Here is a 14781-nt window from a genome sequence, read left to right on the forward strand (position 1 = left end):
CTATTTCTGAGATCTGTTATCTTCCTCAGGTGCTGATTGACTGTTTAGATCGCAGCTTACGCTTGTTGTCTTCAGACAGGTGAGAACATTGGGACTCCTTTCTTTATACTAAAAATTACTTACAGCTCACGAAAAGAGTATAGAGAAGGAAGTTTGGTCTCCTTACTGGATCGCCCGCCAGGTCAGTGGGGTTACTCGCTACTGGGCCGGTGTCTCAGAGGGATGTGTCACGGGAGTCCATGCAAAAGGGGTGAAACGTGGCTGAATAAAGTTTATAGGTGGATGATACGTGATGCCACCTGTGGTGCTCGGCAATGAAGGGGTTAAGCCGACGCTGCAGGCAGATCCTCTGGGACAGATGGTATAAGGCAGCAAGATGTAATAGCTCCCCACAGGTAGAGCTCTAGTCCCAGGGCAGTAGTAATAGGTGTTGAGGAAGAGGGTGCAGTGTTAGGCACAGAGATGTAGCAGTGCTGAAGGGGTTGCAGGAAGAAGGCAATGACACAACAGGGTGCAGTTTCATTTACCTTTACTGTGCTTTGTAAGTGCAGTCCAGGATCCAGATTACAGATGGAACAGGAGTTGATCAGCCTGGGAGCAACTTAGGAATCTCTCTATGCAGATGGGTTGTGTAGTCTCCTTTCTAGCACTTATCTGAGGCACTTGCAGTTCTGAGTTACACTGAAGTTCCTCTTGCTTGTTCTCTTTAGCGCTCCCCTCGTATGGCAGACAGTCGTAGCCTCCTTTTTCTGGCTCACACAAGTTGCTGCTGTGCCTCTGAGTCTTAGCTGGGAACAGAGCATTTACAGCCTCTTGTTCCTCCGCTTTCTGCTGCAGGACCATCAGCATCCATACAACCTCAGATACAGGACTCCGGACCATGCGCTACAGCTAGAAGTGAGCCTGAATTCTGCTCAATCCTCCAGCTCCTCTCTCCACGTCTGCACTCTTTTCCCTCTCCACAGAATTGAACTAACTTCCCTTTCCTGGCCCCAGAGAGCAGCTCCTCCCCCAGTTTGGTTCAGAGCTCCCTCTGCTGGCCTGGAGTGGGAACTGTGCTGTGTGCTGGATTTACCTGATAGAGAGACCCTTTCATTGCTTCCAAGCATGACATTACACTCCCAAGGAGGAAGTTAATGCCACTGTGGCAACCGTACTCCTGGGGGCGCCACATTACCTTTCACATGTAGGCTCTTGTGTAGGTGCAGGCAGATTTAGACTGGGGTCGCACATAGTACTCGGCCACTTTAGAGCACTATCTGCTTCCTAAACATTGCACTGACTTTCTGTTGCATTATTAGTAGTGAAGAGCGAACATGCTGGGATAACGTGTTATCCGAGCATTCTCTGGTGTTATCCGAGTATCTTCAGCGTGCTTGTATATTATGTTCGAGTCCCTGCGGCTGCATATTTTGCGGTGGTAGACAACCACAACACATGCAGCCGCAGGGACTCAAACATAATATATGAGCAAGCTGAAGATACTTGGATAACACCCGAGCCTGCTCAGATAACACGCTATCCCAGCACGTTCGCTCATCACTAATCATTAATGAATAATTACTAATGACTTTCCTGATGTTAATGGCCGCACACTTCTTCAGAAACCCCAAGTAAGCCCTTAGCCATTTTTTAAGCTACTGCAACATTAAGACTGGGGCTACATACTTTTGCCACGCGGCCAAAGGTCACTATTGTGTATGTGACCTCGGCCTTCATATGTAGAATTTTATCTTTCCATCCTGGCAGAGCCTGGTGTATGGTGGTTCCCGGCGTACATCCAGTTATGTTCTGCACTTTCACTTCATATGCTTTTATAAATAATTGGAAGCATATGAAGTCGCAGTATAGCACCACGTACTTCTATGGGTGCCATATTGTTTGAAGCCGTAATAGATCCTTATGTTACTTCACAAGGGACTTATCCACTGCAGAACTTCCACAGCAGCACAATACGCATCACATCATGCAGATTTTATTTTACTTGGCCCGTAGCAAAATGAAAAAGCCACAGCATAAATAAACGACAGGTCGACTAAAGCTGAAGCTTTTTTTTTATGCAGCTGGAGTATGAAATTTAGTAAAATCTCATCTATTGTGATGTTCCTGAAGAACGCTGTGAATTTTCCAAATCTGCAGCATAAAATTCATAATGGGAATATATATTTATACTGGAGCTATACGGCAAGTTTACACTGCCAGATACATCATGGTAATGCAAGGACAGTTCAAGTAATAAATCTTAATTTACTAAACCTTAAGTGAATAAAAGAACTCCATGACTTGTTGGATGAATAAGTCCGCAGTGCTTTATTAAGGATATTATCCCCTTCACTACCAAGGGTGGTTTGCACGTTAACTCCCGAGCCAATTTTTAAAATTCTGACCACTGTCCCTTTATGAGGTCATAACTCTGGAACACTTCCATGGATCCTGGTGATTCTGACATTGTTTTCTTGTGACATTGCACTTCATGTTAGTGGTAAAATTTCATTCATATAACTTGCGTTTATTTGTGAAAAAAATGGAAATTTGGTGAAAATTTTGAAAATGTCGCAATTTTCCAACTTTGAATTTTTATGCCCTTAAATCACAGAGATATGGCACACAAAAAACTTAATACGTAACATTTCCCACATATTTACTTTACATCAGCACAATTTTGGAACCAAAATTTTTTTTTGTTAGGAAGTTATAAGGGTTAAAAGTTGACCAGCGAGTTCTCATTTTTGCAACACCATTTTATTTTTACGGACCACATCACATTTGAAGTCACTTTGAAGGGTCTATATAATAGAAAATACCCAAAAGTGACACCATTCTAAAAACTGCACCCCTTAAGGTGCTCAAAACCACATTCAAGGAGTTTATTAACCTTTCAAGTGCTTCACAGGAATTTTTTGAATATTTAAAATAAATGAACATTTAACTTTTTTTCACAAAAAAAATACCTGAGGTTCAATTTTTTTTATTTTACCAAGGGTAACAGGAGAAATTGGATTGCAAAAATTATTGTGCAATTTGTCCTGAGTACGCTGATACCTGATATGTGGGGGGAACCACTGTTTCGGCACATGGCAGAGCTCAGAAGGGAAGGAGTGCCGTTTGACTTTTACAATGCAAAATTGGCTGGAATTCAGATCGGACGCTATGTCACGTTTGGAGAGCCCCTGATGTACCTAAACAGTGGAAACCCCCCACAAGTGACCCCATTTTGGAAACTAGACCCCCCAAGGAACTTATCTAGATATGTGGTGAGAACTTTGAACCCACAAGGGCTTCACAGAAGTTTATAATGTACAGCGGTACAATTAAAAAATCATATTTTTTCCACAAAATGATCTTTTCACCCCCAATTTTTATTTTCCCAAGGGTAACAGGACCCTAAAAGTTATTGTGCAATTTGTCCTGAGTACGCTGATACCCCATATGTGGGGGTAGACCACTATTTGGGCGCATGGCAGAGCTCGGAAGGGAAGCAGCGCCATTTGACGATTTTGGCTGGAATTGAGATCGGACACCATGTCGCGTTTGGAAAGCCCCTGATGTACCAAAACAGTGGAATCCCCCCACAAATGACCCCATTTTGGAAACTAGATCCCCCAAGGAACATATCTAGATGTGTTGTGAACACTTTGAACCCCCGAGGGCTTCACAGAAGTTTATAACGCCCAGGCGTGAAAATAAAAAAATCATTTTTTTTCCACAAAAATGATATCTTTGCCCCCAATTTTTTATTTTCCTAAGGGCAACAGGAGAAATTGGACCCCAAAAGTTGTTTTGCAAATTGTCCTGAGTAGGCTGATACCCAATATGTGGGGGTAAAACACTGTTTGGGCGCATGGCAGAGCTTGGAAAGGAAGGACCACCATTTGACTTTTTCAACGCAGAATTGGCTGGAAGTGAGATCAGACGCCATGTTGCATTTGGAGAGCACCTGATGTGCGCAAATAGTGGAAACCCCCAATTCTAACTCCAATCCTAACCCCAACACACCCCTAACTCTAACCCTAGCCCTAACCCTAGCCCTAGCCCTAACCCTAATGGGATAATGGAAATAAATACATATTTTTAATTTTATTATTTTTCCCTAACTAAGGGGTGATAACGGGGGTTTGATTTACTATTTATGGCGGTTTTTATGTTTGGCAGCTGTCGCACGCTAAAAGACGCTTTTTATTGTAAAAATAGTTTTTGCATCACCACATATTGAGAGCTATAATTTGTCCATATTTTGACCCACCAAGTCATGTGAGGTCTTATTTTTTGCGGGATGAGTTGACGTTTTTTGATCACTTTTTATTTTGTTTTTTTGGACGCAGAATTTACAAAAAACAGCGTTTCATGAATTTCTTTTGGGTGGTGCGTTTACACCGTTCCGCGTGCGATAAAATTGATAAAGCGGTTTTCTTCTTCAGGTCAGTACGGTAACAGCGATACCCCATTTATGTCTTTTTTTATGTTTTGGCGCTTTTATGCAATGAAAACAATTTTATATAAAAAATAATTATTTTTGCATCGCTTTATTCTGCGAGCTATAACTTTTTTATTTTTTTGGTGATGATGCTGTATGGTGGCTCGTTTTTTTGCGGGACAAGATGATGTTTTCAGCGGTACCATGGATATTTATATGTGTCTTTTTGATCGCGCGTTATTGCACTTTTTGTTCGGCAGTATGATAATAACTCATTATTTTTTGCTTCATTTTTTATTTTTATTTTTTAAGGGGTTCTCTTAAGGGCTTAACTAATGGGACAGTTTTATAGGGCGGGTCGTTACGGACGCGACGATACCAAATATGGGTACTTTTATTGTTTTTTTTTTATTTCAAAAAAATGAATTTATTGGGGAATATTTTTTTTTTTTAATTTATTTAGCGATTTTTAAAATAATATTTTTACACTTTTTTTTTCTTTTTTACTTTATTACAATGTCCCAGGGGGGACATCACTGTCCTGTGACAGATCGCTGATCTGTCACATCACAGATCACTGTGACAGATCAGCAATCTGTCACAGGCAGTGTGCAGGTTTCCTCCTTGCCTGCGCTTTGCAGGCACTGAGGAAGCCAGCTCCCTGCAGGCCCCCGGAGGTCCCCGCCGCCATACTGGATCCGGGGACCTGCAGGGATGGAGCCCCCGCAGCAGCGCTGCACATTGCGCTGCTGTGGGGGGCTCAGGGAAGGACGGAGGGAGCCCCCTCCCTGCTGATGCTTCCCTTTAACCCCCCGGTACACCGCGATCGTGTTTGATCGCGTGTCCAAGGGGTTAACGTGTCGGGGGCAGTCCGTGACCGCCCCTGACTCATTGTGCCGGGTGTCAGCTATGATAATTAGCTGACACCCGGCTGCGATAAGCGGCGCTCACCACGTGGGCGCCGCTTATCGCTATGACATAATATTCCGTCCATGGTAATTAGGGCCCAGGGCACATGGACGGAATATTAAGTCCAATGAAGGAAAGGGGTTAATAACTTTAATAATAAGAAAACATTAATCACATTAATAACTTTAATAATAAGAAAATAATAACGACTCAGTCCTTAATTGACTCGAGTCAATCCACCAATAATAATAAATTAACAACATATCACACAGCCACATGGCTAAGTGTTACCTCCCTTCAACAAAGCACAGCGACAGTAATGACAAAACAAGACAGAGACATAGCAGTTAGTAGTGAAAATATACATATTAAATAGACTTTTTAATGTCCTGTGATTCCCATGAGCCCCCTTTATCTTACAGATCGGGGGCTAATATTCTGATGAGGCTTCAGGGCAGTGTAATTGTAGGTTGCCCAGGATGGTAGCCATGAGCGAGCTGCTGCTAAATAACGCCACGGCACTTGACAAACAAATCATATCCCAGTCCATAAGTGTTGTGCTGCTTAAGGCACATTACACTCACTTGCAGGCCGGAAGCCTTCACTGTCTGCACATCCTCCGTTTCAGGACCACACACACATCAGGGGACATCCGGTTTGTTTTAACAAGTTCAACTTTACTGGACAGTTCAAGAACATCAGTCTTTCCACGTAGTATCGGGCACAGCACTCTTCACCACTTGCTTCATTCACATGGTACATTTCCATAATTTTCTTACATTCAGCTCGAACTATCCCTACTTTAACAGGTACGGTTAGCCCTAGGGAATCTCCGTCCGGCACCGCAGTATTACCGAGATCTTCTATGTTTCCCTCACGCATCCAAATCCATATTCCTTTGTATGGAAGGGCTCCATAACATCTCTATTGAGCCGTAGGCTCCAGACATTGCAGGAATGTCTGCATGGAGTTTTGTGCAACCTCATACTGCCTGAATGATTTGTCCACACCGTGCTTCCTGCACCTTGAACTTCACCTTGCCTCCAACTAGCCCTGTCACTAACGTTTTCACATACTCCCTAAACCAGGAAGTCGTTCTCTTTTCTACTTCCCTGTCCCCCTCCCAATCTGGGCTAGTCCCAAACATTTAACTGTATTTTTCCCTAATGTATCTACAGTACAGCAATCTCTAAACTAAGAATAAAGCTTAACCTTTCCTTATACCTGAGCTGGTGTGTATTACTCACACTAGGCATTACCTTTACAGTATTGACATAGCATCGTCAGCACTTTCAACACTTCACATTGGTTACATTACAATACTAAAAACCGCATGATACAGTGCAGATTTCACATGGCACAATAAATTGAAGTAAAACCACACAAGCCTATTCTTATAATTCGATGCTGTCTTCAGGGGCAGTGACAGGGCGGTCCACACCCTTCATATTGAAAGTTAAAATTCGAGGTGCCGCAAATGCAACAACCAAGTAGCAACTTGCTGTCGCAGTAACATCACGTTCACATTAACTTTCATTACACTGTCCTGCAGCCTCATCAGAGAGCTATATCTGGCCATATAGCCTATTGTAAGGTTCCCATTGTGGATCTAGAGCTGACGGACTTCTTACAATTTGTGTTCCGCAATGTACCACGGTGATGCCACATGGGTCACGGCCAAAGTAGCCAGTAACCCGGGCTTTATAGAGACGCTACTACATATCTGAAGACTTCTCTTTCTTTTTTGCTTCCCAGAACAAAAATCATTGTAGAGGCTCCGCAATCTGATAACAGCAACACAAACTTGTACATCCATGACTGTTAACCTTTCAACGGACAGGACAATAACCCCCATGAGCCGGATCCGTGACTACTAATCCAAGAGCTTCTGCATCCAATGACCTGATGCTACGGGAGAATAGCTGGGAACCATAAGATGACACCACTGCCTTGGTAAAGGACTGGTCTGTGTATTACGTATAAGCTTTGTGTATGGGCACTGCTGCTGCGGCGGGATTGTGGGAGATACTGAATGTCGCCGCAGTAAAATGGTTTTATGCACTTTTAATAAACGATTGTTATACTTATCCTTGGTTTGTATCCATTGACTTGACTAAAAATGCCAGCCGCTTCACATCGGATAACGGGGTACCGTATTATTGAGGTGATGGCTTTGGACCTTATTGAAAAGGAAGATGGAATTATCCCTTTAACAGTGTAATGGGGCCCAGACTGATTATACAGTGATGACATATGGGAAAAACCTCTATAATGAGAATGAAAAGACGACAAAATTTGACAGCATCATCAATAAATATTTTATTAAATGAAAAATGACAAAAATGTTGCACAGTGAGAGCTACCCATCCCCCACAGGCTTATCCCTAAATTCTGCTTTTGTGTGACCAATCACAGACATATCATCTGCACGTATCTCCGCCAATCTGAAACCCATATTTGTGTAAGGGAAGACACAGGGAACATATTGCTGATCGATGCAGTGGGTGTTGGACATTCCCACAGATGCAAAAGAAGAGAGAAACAAGATTGTCACAACACACGCAGCACCATTCAACGACTACATTCAGGCAGCCATTGTACGAAGTAGTCAGGAGTCAGGACTCCGCTGCGGAAATACGGTAAACGGTCATATCTGGAAAACAATACTAAACCCACATATCAAACTGTGATATTTCTCCTACGGGGGGGGGGGTATAAGGCACTAGAAGAGAGCAAACACAGTTACACAACAGTGACGACAGAAGCGGACAGACTTCCAAGACTTTGTGCTTGTGCCTGATTGTCCAGGCAATGTGATATAGGGGCACATAGTCGGGCTAAAGTCAACTCATGATTTACCAAAATTTTAAGAATTTTCAACTTATTTATTTTCTCTGCAATTCGAATTGGAAAAAAAAAGAATTAGCTACCTAATTTAACATGAATTTAGGATTTAGTTGACTTGCTACAAACAAAATGGCAGACAAAATTTTGCAAAAAGTCTCCAATCAGAGGTTGTGTATTGTGTTCATGGATCAATGATGAAGCCTTTTGTCTTTTTTTCTAACGATTACTTACACACAGAAAAAGGTTTCTCCGTATACCCATTGCATGTTGGAAGAGAACAAAAAGGGTTCACCACTGTCAGAAAAGATATGCTAAAATGACAGTAATACACAAACTAACGATCCCCCAGTCCGTAGATCTCTACAAATAACCGCGCGTCTCTACAGAAAGTTTCGTTGGCAGTGAAGACATTGACATAATGATACTGCCGTCAAATTCTCGGTGGCAGAAAGAGGACATTTGGACGACGATGGTTGACGTCTCTGAGAACCTTAAAACTTACAATGTCAAGTCCTGGCAAAAGTCTTTTGAAGACCATGTTCTCTTAATCGTCAAGAGTCCTGCAGAGCATTTTCAAAGACATCTGGATCTTTTAGATATCATAATATCCAGTTCGTAAAATGATCACTTCTGTGAAAGAAGGTGGATTATCTCTTCAATGTCTCTTTCAGGGTCTTGGATCAAAAGTAATTTAGATCTTCTAGAAGTGGTTATCCGAGCTGATCTTCATAAGTTTTCCGGAAACAATCTCCAGCCGGGAAGAAATCCCAACACCTCTCCTGGTACATCTTCCAGACATATGACTCCTGTATGGCCAATAAATATTATACACTGAGTGTGCCATGATGCCACACTTAAAAAAACAAAAAACAGTGAAAAGTGCTCTACAATTTAAAAAGAATAACTCCTTCAATTGCTGATGCTCCACTGATTCTAGACCAGTTTTTCTTCTGTGCTCCTCCATTCCAAAGTTATGCCCCCCTGGCAATATTGGTACAAATTTTCCCTTCAACGACTGGACGTAAACCACAGAACTATGTGGGTGTGACTCCTTTTTGATTGGCCAGTTTCAGAGGGCTAAAACCAAACAACCCCCAGAAAAGTTCTGTGATGAATGCCCAGTTGGTTGAAGTGTAAATTTGCACATTTCTTACCAGGGAGCTTAACTTTTTAATGGAAGTATGGGAACAGACTTCTTTAATCTGATGAGATCTTTTATGTAACTTAGTAATGCTGCAGTGTTTCAAAAATGAGCTTTAATCCTCCAGCATTGCATGAGTGAATGAAGCTGGACTAGTTCGGCACGGCAAATCTTCCTCTGGAAAAGTCCTGCCCCGAGCTTCTAATCATTCCTCTGGGACCATGATTGAAGCAATTTTGCCCAAGGGCTACTCCTGGATGCTCTGCTTGACTTGTCCTGCCTCATCAGTGCGCAACGCTAAGGGATTAGAATTAATTTTTCAATCACTGCAGTCTTAATAAGTTACATAAAACATCTCATCTGAATAAAGAAATCTTCACCACTACCATTTTACAAGAGCAGTTAGGGACAGTCAAGGGGGACTCAATAGGTTCCCCTGAAAGATAAAGATTGGTGTGCACCACATGCTAATTTCCAGTGAAGAGTCATAAAGACAAGTCCTCTCTCACAAGTAGTCAGGCTGGTTGATGTTTTTCTGGCTTGATTGACATCCAGAAATGGGTTGATCCATTGACATTCGGCACATGCGCAAAGAAGCGAGGTCTCCAAGCTCATCTGCATATTGTGCCTATGGAGCAGCCTTAGGGACATCAATAAAGGCTGGAAGGGGCTGGACTGTTTGGGAAAGAGGAATCACTTTCAGGAGTCTTCATCGTCTACCGACAAAGCTCCGTAGATTATGTAGTGGTTGTGTCTGATACTGCAGCTTTGTTTAATGCCCGGAAGTCTGTAATACCAGATACCACCATCAAAAGTTGTATGGTATGATCAGTAATTAAGAGGGGATGACATGGCCCCTCAAATAACACTTGTTATCACCCATACATAGACAAGGAAATCTAAATCAATAAAGTGAGAAATTGTGGAGAGAAGCTCACCTGTCCAGTGTGTTCTGTGTCATCCTTGTTAATGAGGTACATCAAGAAGAACCTATAACAGAGAGCACAGAAGAAGTCAGACTGCGATCCCAAAACTCAATTTCATTATTCTCTCAGCTACCACTGTCCCCACAACTCACATATAATTAGCCAAGTTATGTTCTTCTAGCGTGTGCGTCTCGAAGCCATGCGGCGTTGTATCAAAGTAATCACTGCCAATGCCACAGATGAAGCATTTGGTCTGGAGACAGAATAGAAAAACAAACGATAATTATAAGTCTACATTTACAGAAAGGTGGCATAACACAACACATGAGATGTGAGATGATAAATGTCTGGAAGATGGAATCTAATGGAAAGAGAATTTGATTAGCTGAGAAAAATAAATAACAAGAATCTTACTGTAAAAAAACAAAAATATTAAAAAAATTAAGTTTCACCTCCATATCTTCCTTCACTTGTTCTTGTTGGTCTCTCAGCTCTCCAAATGCATCAATGATCAGACCTGATGGAGGAGAACATGTATTAGTCATTTGCTTAAGCCAAGAGATTGGTCATAGGAAGGAGGCAATGGAAGGGTAACCTACCCTGAATGATGGCCAGGAGGATGACAATAACAAAGAAGAAGAACGTGATGTCAAAGACCACACGGTAAAGTTCATACTCGTCTCCTGCAGGGTCTTCAATCTCATCACCGATACCACCACCAGCTCGTACCCCAACATACATATGGAAGAGGTAACACTGTGAAGAGGAAAGTACAAAGAATTGTGTGTTACGACAGATAATAAATACACTGTCTCTGTTGATGACAACCTAATGACCATTCTTGACAACTATCCCAGAACATCCAGGAGGCACCTAGAAAAAGAGGAGATCTCCTGGACTCTTGGAAGAGTTGAGTAAAAAAAAAAGTTGTAGTCAGCTTACCCGTCTGCAAAGCAATCCCCAAGCCTGCCAACGCCCAGCACGGACTGTGGTGAGCATCCACATGAATTAGGAGCAAGAGGAAGAAAAAAAAGTGATCCAGCTGGAGACGGAGGCAGCTGCAATTTACAAAGCTTTATTGGACAACTTAAAAATATGTTGGTTCTTTATAGAAATAGTCTTAGTCATGATCTCATGACTAAGACTATTTTTTAGTTGAAACGCATTGATCTTCTTCACTGGTGTGCTTGGTGTTTGCTATAAGAAATTTTTAAAGAACCAACATATTTTTAAGTTGTCCAATAAAGCTTTGTAAATTGCAGCCGCCTCCGTCTCCAGCTGGATCACTTTTTTTTCTTCCTCTTGGAAGAGTTGGCCAATTTCGCTGGCACTGCCAACGCTTCCTAAAACCATCTGATGAGCAAGTTTCAGAAACTTTCAGGCCAGATAAACATTCAGGGGGGGGGTTGGAAAGGCATAGTGGTGCCTGAAAAGGGGACATGGCCATATGGGGAAATGTTGACGTTTCGGTCACTTTTCTCCTGGGAAATCATTATTTAAAGTGGCAAGTATGCCTATACATATAAATATGGTACTTCTAAAAAGAATATGGTGCCATTTGATGGCACCATAGGGTGGCCCATAGAATGCCTAACAGTTGCACAACCATAGAGACTCAATGTGCTATTAGGTATTTTACACATACTTCCCAACACCTACCTACCCATTATTGGTGTCACACTTTTAAGCCCCACCATTAATTTGCTAGGGAACACCCCAGACAAAATCATTGTCATGCAACTTTGCATTAGTGTCACCCACTTAGCGGTCCATTTCAAGGGAAAATCTAAGGATCTCTCTGCAGCATTCGACACTGTGGATCATCAGCTCCTCCTCACTATGCTCCATTCCATTGGCCTCAAGGATACCGTTCTCTCCTGGTTCTCCTCCTATCTCTCCGACCGCTCCTTTACTGTATCTTTTGCCAGTTCCTCCTCCTCTCATCTTCCCCTTACTGTTGGGGTCCCCCAAGGATCGGTTCTAGGTCCCCTCCTCTTCTCCTTGTACACTGCCCCTATTGGTCAAACAATCAGTAGATTTGATTTCCAGTACCATCTCTATGCTGATGACACCCAATTATACGCTTCTTCTCCTGACATCACGCCAGCCTTTCTAGAAAACACCGGCGATTGTCTAAACGCTGTGTCTAATATCATGTCCTCACTATATCTGAAACTGAACCTGTCAAAGACTGAACTCCTGGTGTTTCCTCCCTCTACTAATGTACCTATACCCGACATTGCCATTTCTGTGTGTGGTTCCACTATTACTCCCCAGCAACAGGCCCGCTGTCTTGGGGTCATACTTGATTCCGAGCTTTCCTTTGCCCCCCACATTCGATCACTGGCTCGCTCTTGTCATCTGCACCTCAAAAACATTTCTAGAATTCGACCTTTTCTTACCTTTGACTCTGCAAAAACTCTTACTGTTTCTCTTATTCATTCTCGTCTCGACTATTGTAACTCTCTTCTAATCGGTCTCCCTCTTACCAAACTCTCCCCCCTCCAATCTGTCTTGAATGCTGCAGCCAGGATCATATTCCTCACCAATCGTTACACCGATGCCTCTACCTTGTGCCAGTCATTACACTGGCTACCCATCCACTCCAGAATTCAGTATAAACTTATTACCCTCACTCACAAAGCCCTCCATGGCTCAGCACCACCCTACATCTCCTCCCTTGTTTCAGTATACCACCCTACCCGCGCCCTCCGTTCTGCTGATGACCTGAGATTAGCATCCTCAATAGTCAGAACCTCCCACTCCCGTCTCCAAGACTTTACACGTGCCGCGCCAATTCTTTGGAATGCACTTCCCAGGTCAATACGATTAGTCCCCAATCCCCACAATTTTAAGCGTGTCCTGAAAACGCATTTATTCAGACTGGCCTACCACCCCAACACATTAACCTAATCTATCCCTGTGTGGCAGAGCCAAAAGTTTTACCATAACCAGGTTCCCCGCATCATGTTCCCACATGCTTTATGCCTCCATTAGCCCTCTGTGTCTGTACTGTTACACACTTAACATTATGACTGGTCCATACAATCAGGGTAACTGTTACCACCCACCTTTCGTGTCTCCCTCTTTCCTCATAGACTGTAAGCTTGCGAGCAGGGCCCTCTTTCCTCTTGGTATTTGTTATAATCTACTGTATGTGATTATTGTTATGCTGTAATGTCTATTGTCTGTACAAATCCCCTCTGAAATGTAAAGTGCTGCGGAATATGTCGGCGCTATAAAAATAAAATTTATTATTAATTTATTATTATTATAAGGAAAAACTGGCTAGCTAGGGGATTTGGCTACACACATGGTCTTTTCATATGCCTGATGGGTTGCCAGATCTGAGAAGGTAGCTAATTTTGCCCGCCATGACACCAACTGGAAATATAGTATTTACATGGCTGCCATATTGTCAAACACCAACTATGTAATACATGAACATCTCAAGTTCACATTAATGGGAGCGCCTTTTACAGATTCTCAATTCTTGCTCACAAAGAAAGGTCATGAACGTGGAACTTTCCTCTATAAAAGGGACTCCCCCCTCTGTATACACAAATAGGGCACTCACAGTCATCATATCATCACATTTCATGTCCGGTTCATCTTCATCCTCACTCTTGTTGTAGAATTTACGGAAAAAGTTGAAGGCAACCACTGTATAGAGATAGACAACTACAGCCAAGAGACCCACTGTCATCATAAGCTGTTGGGAAAGTAAAAAAAAAAAAAAAGTTTCATAAAAAACCACACACAAAAAAAAAAGATTTGCAGAAGAGTTGTCCTAGGTAAGGTATTAACAATTTATCCTCAGACCTGTTTGCCGTTGTGAGTGACGGATGACAAGATCGTACGTAAGGTCTTCACTCCCATAGCGATATCCAGAAGATGAGCCGCGTAGAAGAAGTTATTATAGTGTCCAAGAAGGGACATAATGAAATACCAGCACAAGTATAGGAAAGACTGATGATGGAAGAGAGAAAATAAAGAAACGTCACTTTTTTTAATCATGAAAAACAAAATTCTTGAAGCATTAAGAAAAGGTAAAGGGGGTTTTCTACTATGCACATTTATGGCATATTAGCAGCTGCTACCATAAATGTTTCATTGTAAGAGTCCAATTAATAGGTATCCAACCAATATCAAGACAAGGGTCCTGTGCTGCGTGTCTGCAGGAAAGAGGAGGCCATGCAGGGAAACATACAGATCCTAAACAGAATTTGAATTTTTTTTTTTTTTTTGGGGAAAACATCATTTTTGCTTGTTTCTTTAGGTTTGTTTTTCTTAAAGCCCGAAATGGATTCATACGAAATGGGAAATTTATAAGAAAGACATATTTCTCCATTTTGTTGGTGAAAGGACAGTTATATAAGTCCAATCTAGATATAGTACTCACGTTATCTGTGAAGACCACTCCAAACTTCCAGACCTGGTATTTTAGGTCAATGGAGGTGATCCTGCAGAAAGACAACAGCAAGGTCTAATAGTAAGGAGTTGTGGATGACAATTAAAAAGTAACTGCATGGTCATAAATGTAA

The 14781-nt window shown here is 42.2% G+C and overlaps 2 protein-coding genes across 3 annotated transcripts in view; one reads left to right on the plus strand and one right to left on the minus strand.

Annotated features, from left to right (window-relative positions):
- Positions 1-7411, plus strand: part of MAP4K1 (mitogen-activated protein kinase kinase kinase kinase 1) — a 210778-nt gene extending 203367 nt beyond the window's left edge. For both annotated transcript variants that reach the window (XM_073549098.1, XM_073549099.1), the window contains 2 exons: positions 30-79; positions 7079-7411. In XM_073549098.1, the coding sequence (XP_073405199.1) occupies positions 30-79; positions 7079-7148 (120 nt within the window). In that variant the 3' untranslated portion in view covers positions 7149-7411. The remainder of the gene's footprint in view (positions 1-29; positions 80-7078) is intronic.
- A 206-nt stretch (positions 7412-7617) lies between these two features.
- The window catches only part of RYR1 (ryanodine receptor 1), a 212965-nt gene continuing 205801 nt past the window's right edge, over positions 7618-14781 (minus strand). The window contains exons 98-105 of the mRNA XM_073549100.1: positions 14640-14700; positions 14060-14206; positions 13815-13949; positions 10837-10993; positions 10690-10754; positions 10390-10490; positions 10250-10301; positions 7618-8976 (exon numbers count right to left, since the gene is read on the minus strand). Of these exons, the coding sequence (XP_073405201.1) occupies positions 8881-8976; positions 10250-10301; positions 10390-10490; positions 10690-10754; positions 10837-10993; positions 13815-13949; positions 14060-14206; positions 14640-14700 (814 nt within the window). The 3' untranslated portion in view covers positions 7618-8880. The remainder of the gene's footprint in view (positions 8977-10249; positions 10302-10389; positions 10491-10689; positions 10755-10836; positions 10994-13814; positions 13950-14059; positions 14207-14639; positions 14701-14781) is intronic.

The sequence above is a fragment of the Dendrobates tinctorius genome, unplaced genomic scaffold, assembly GCF_039654945.1.
Source record: "Dendrobates tinctorius isolate UK_male_01 unplaced genomic scaffold, ASM3965494v1 ptg000158l, whole genome shotgun sequence".
Lineage (NCBI taxonomy): Eukaryota > Metazoa > Chordata > Amphibia > Anura > Dendrobatidae > Dendrobates > Dendrobates tinctorius.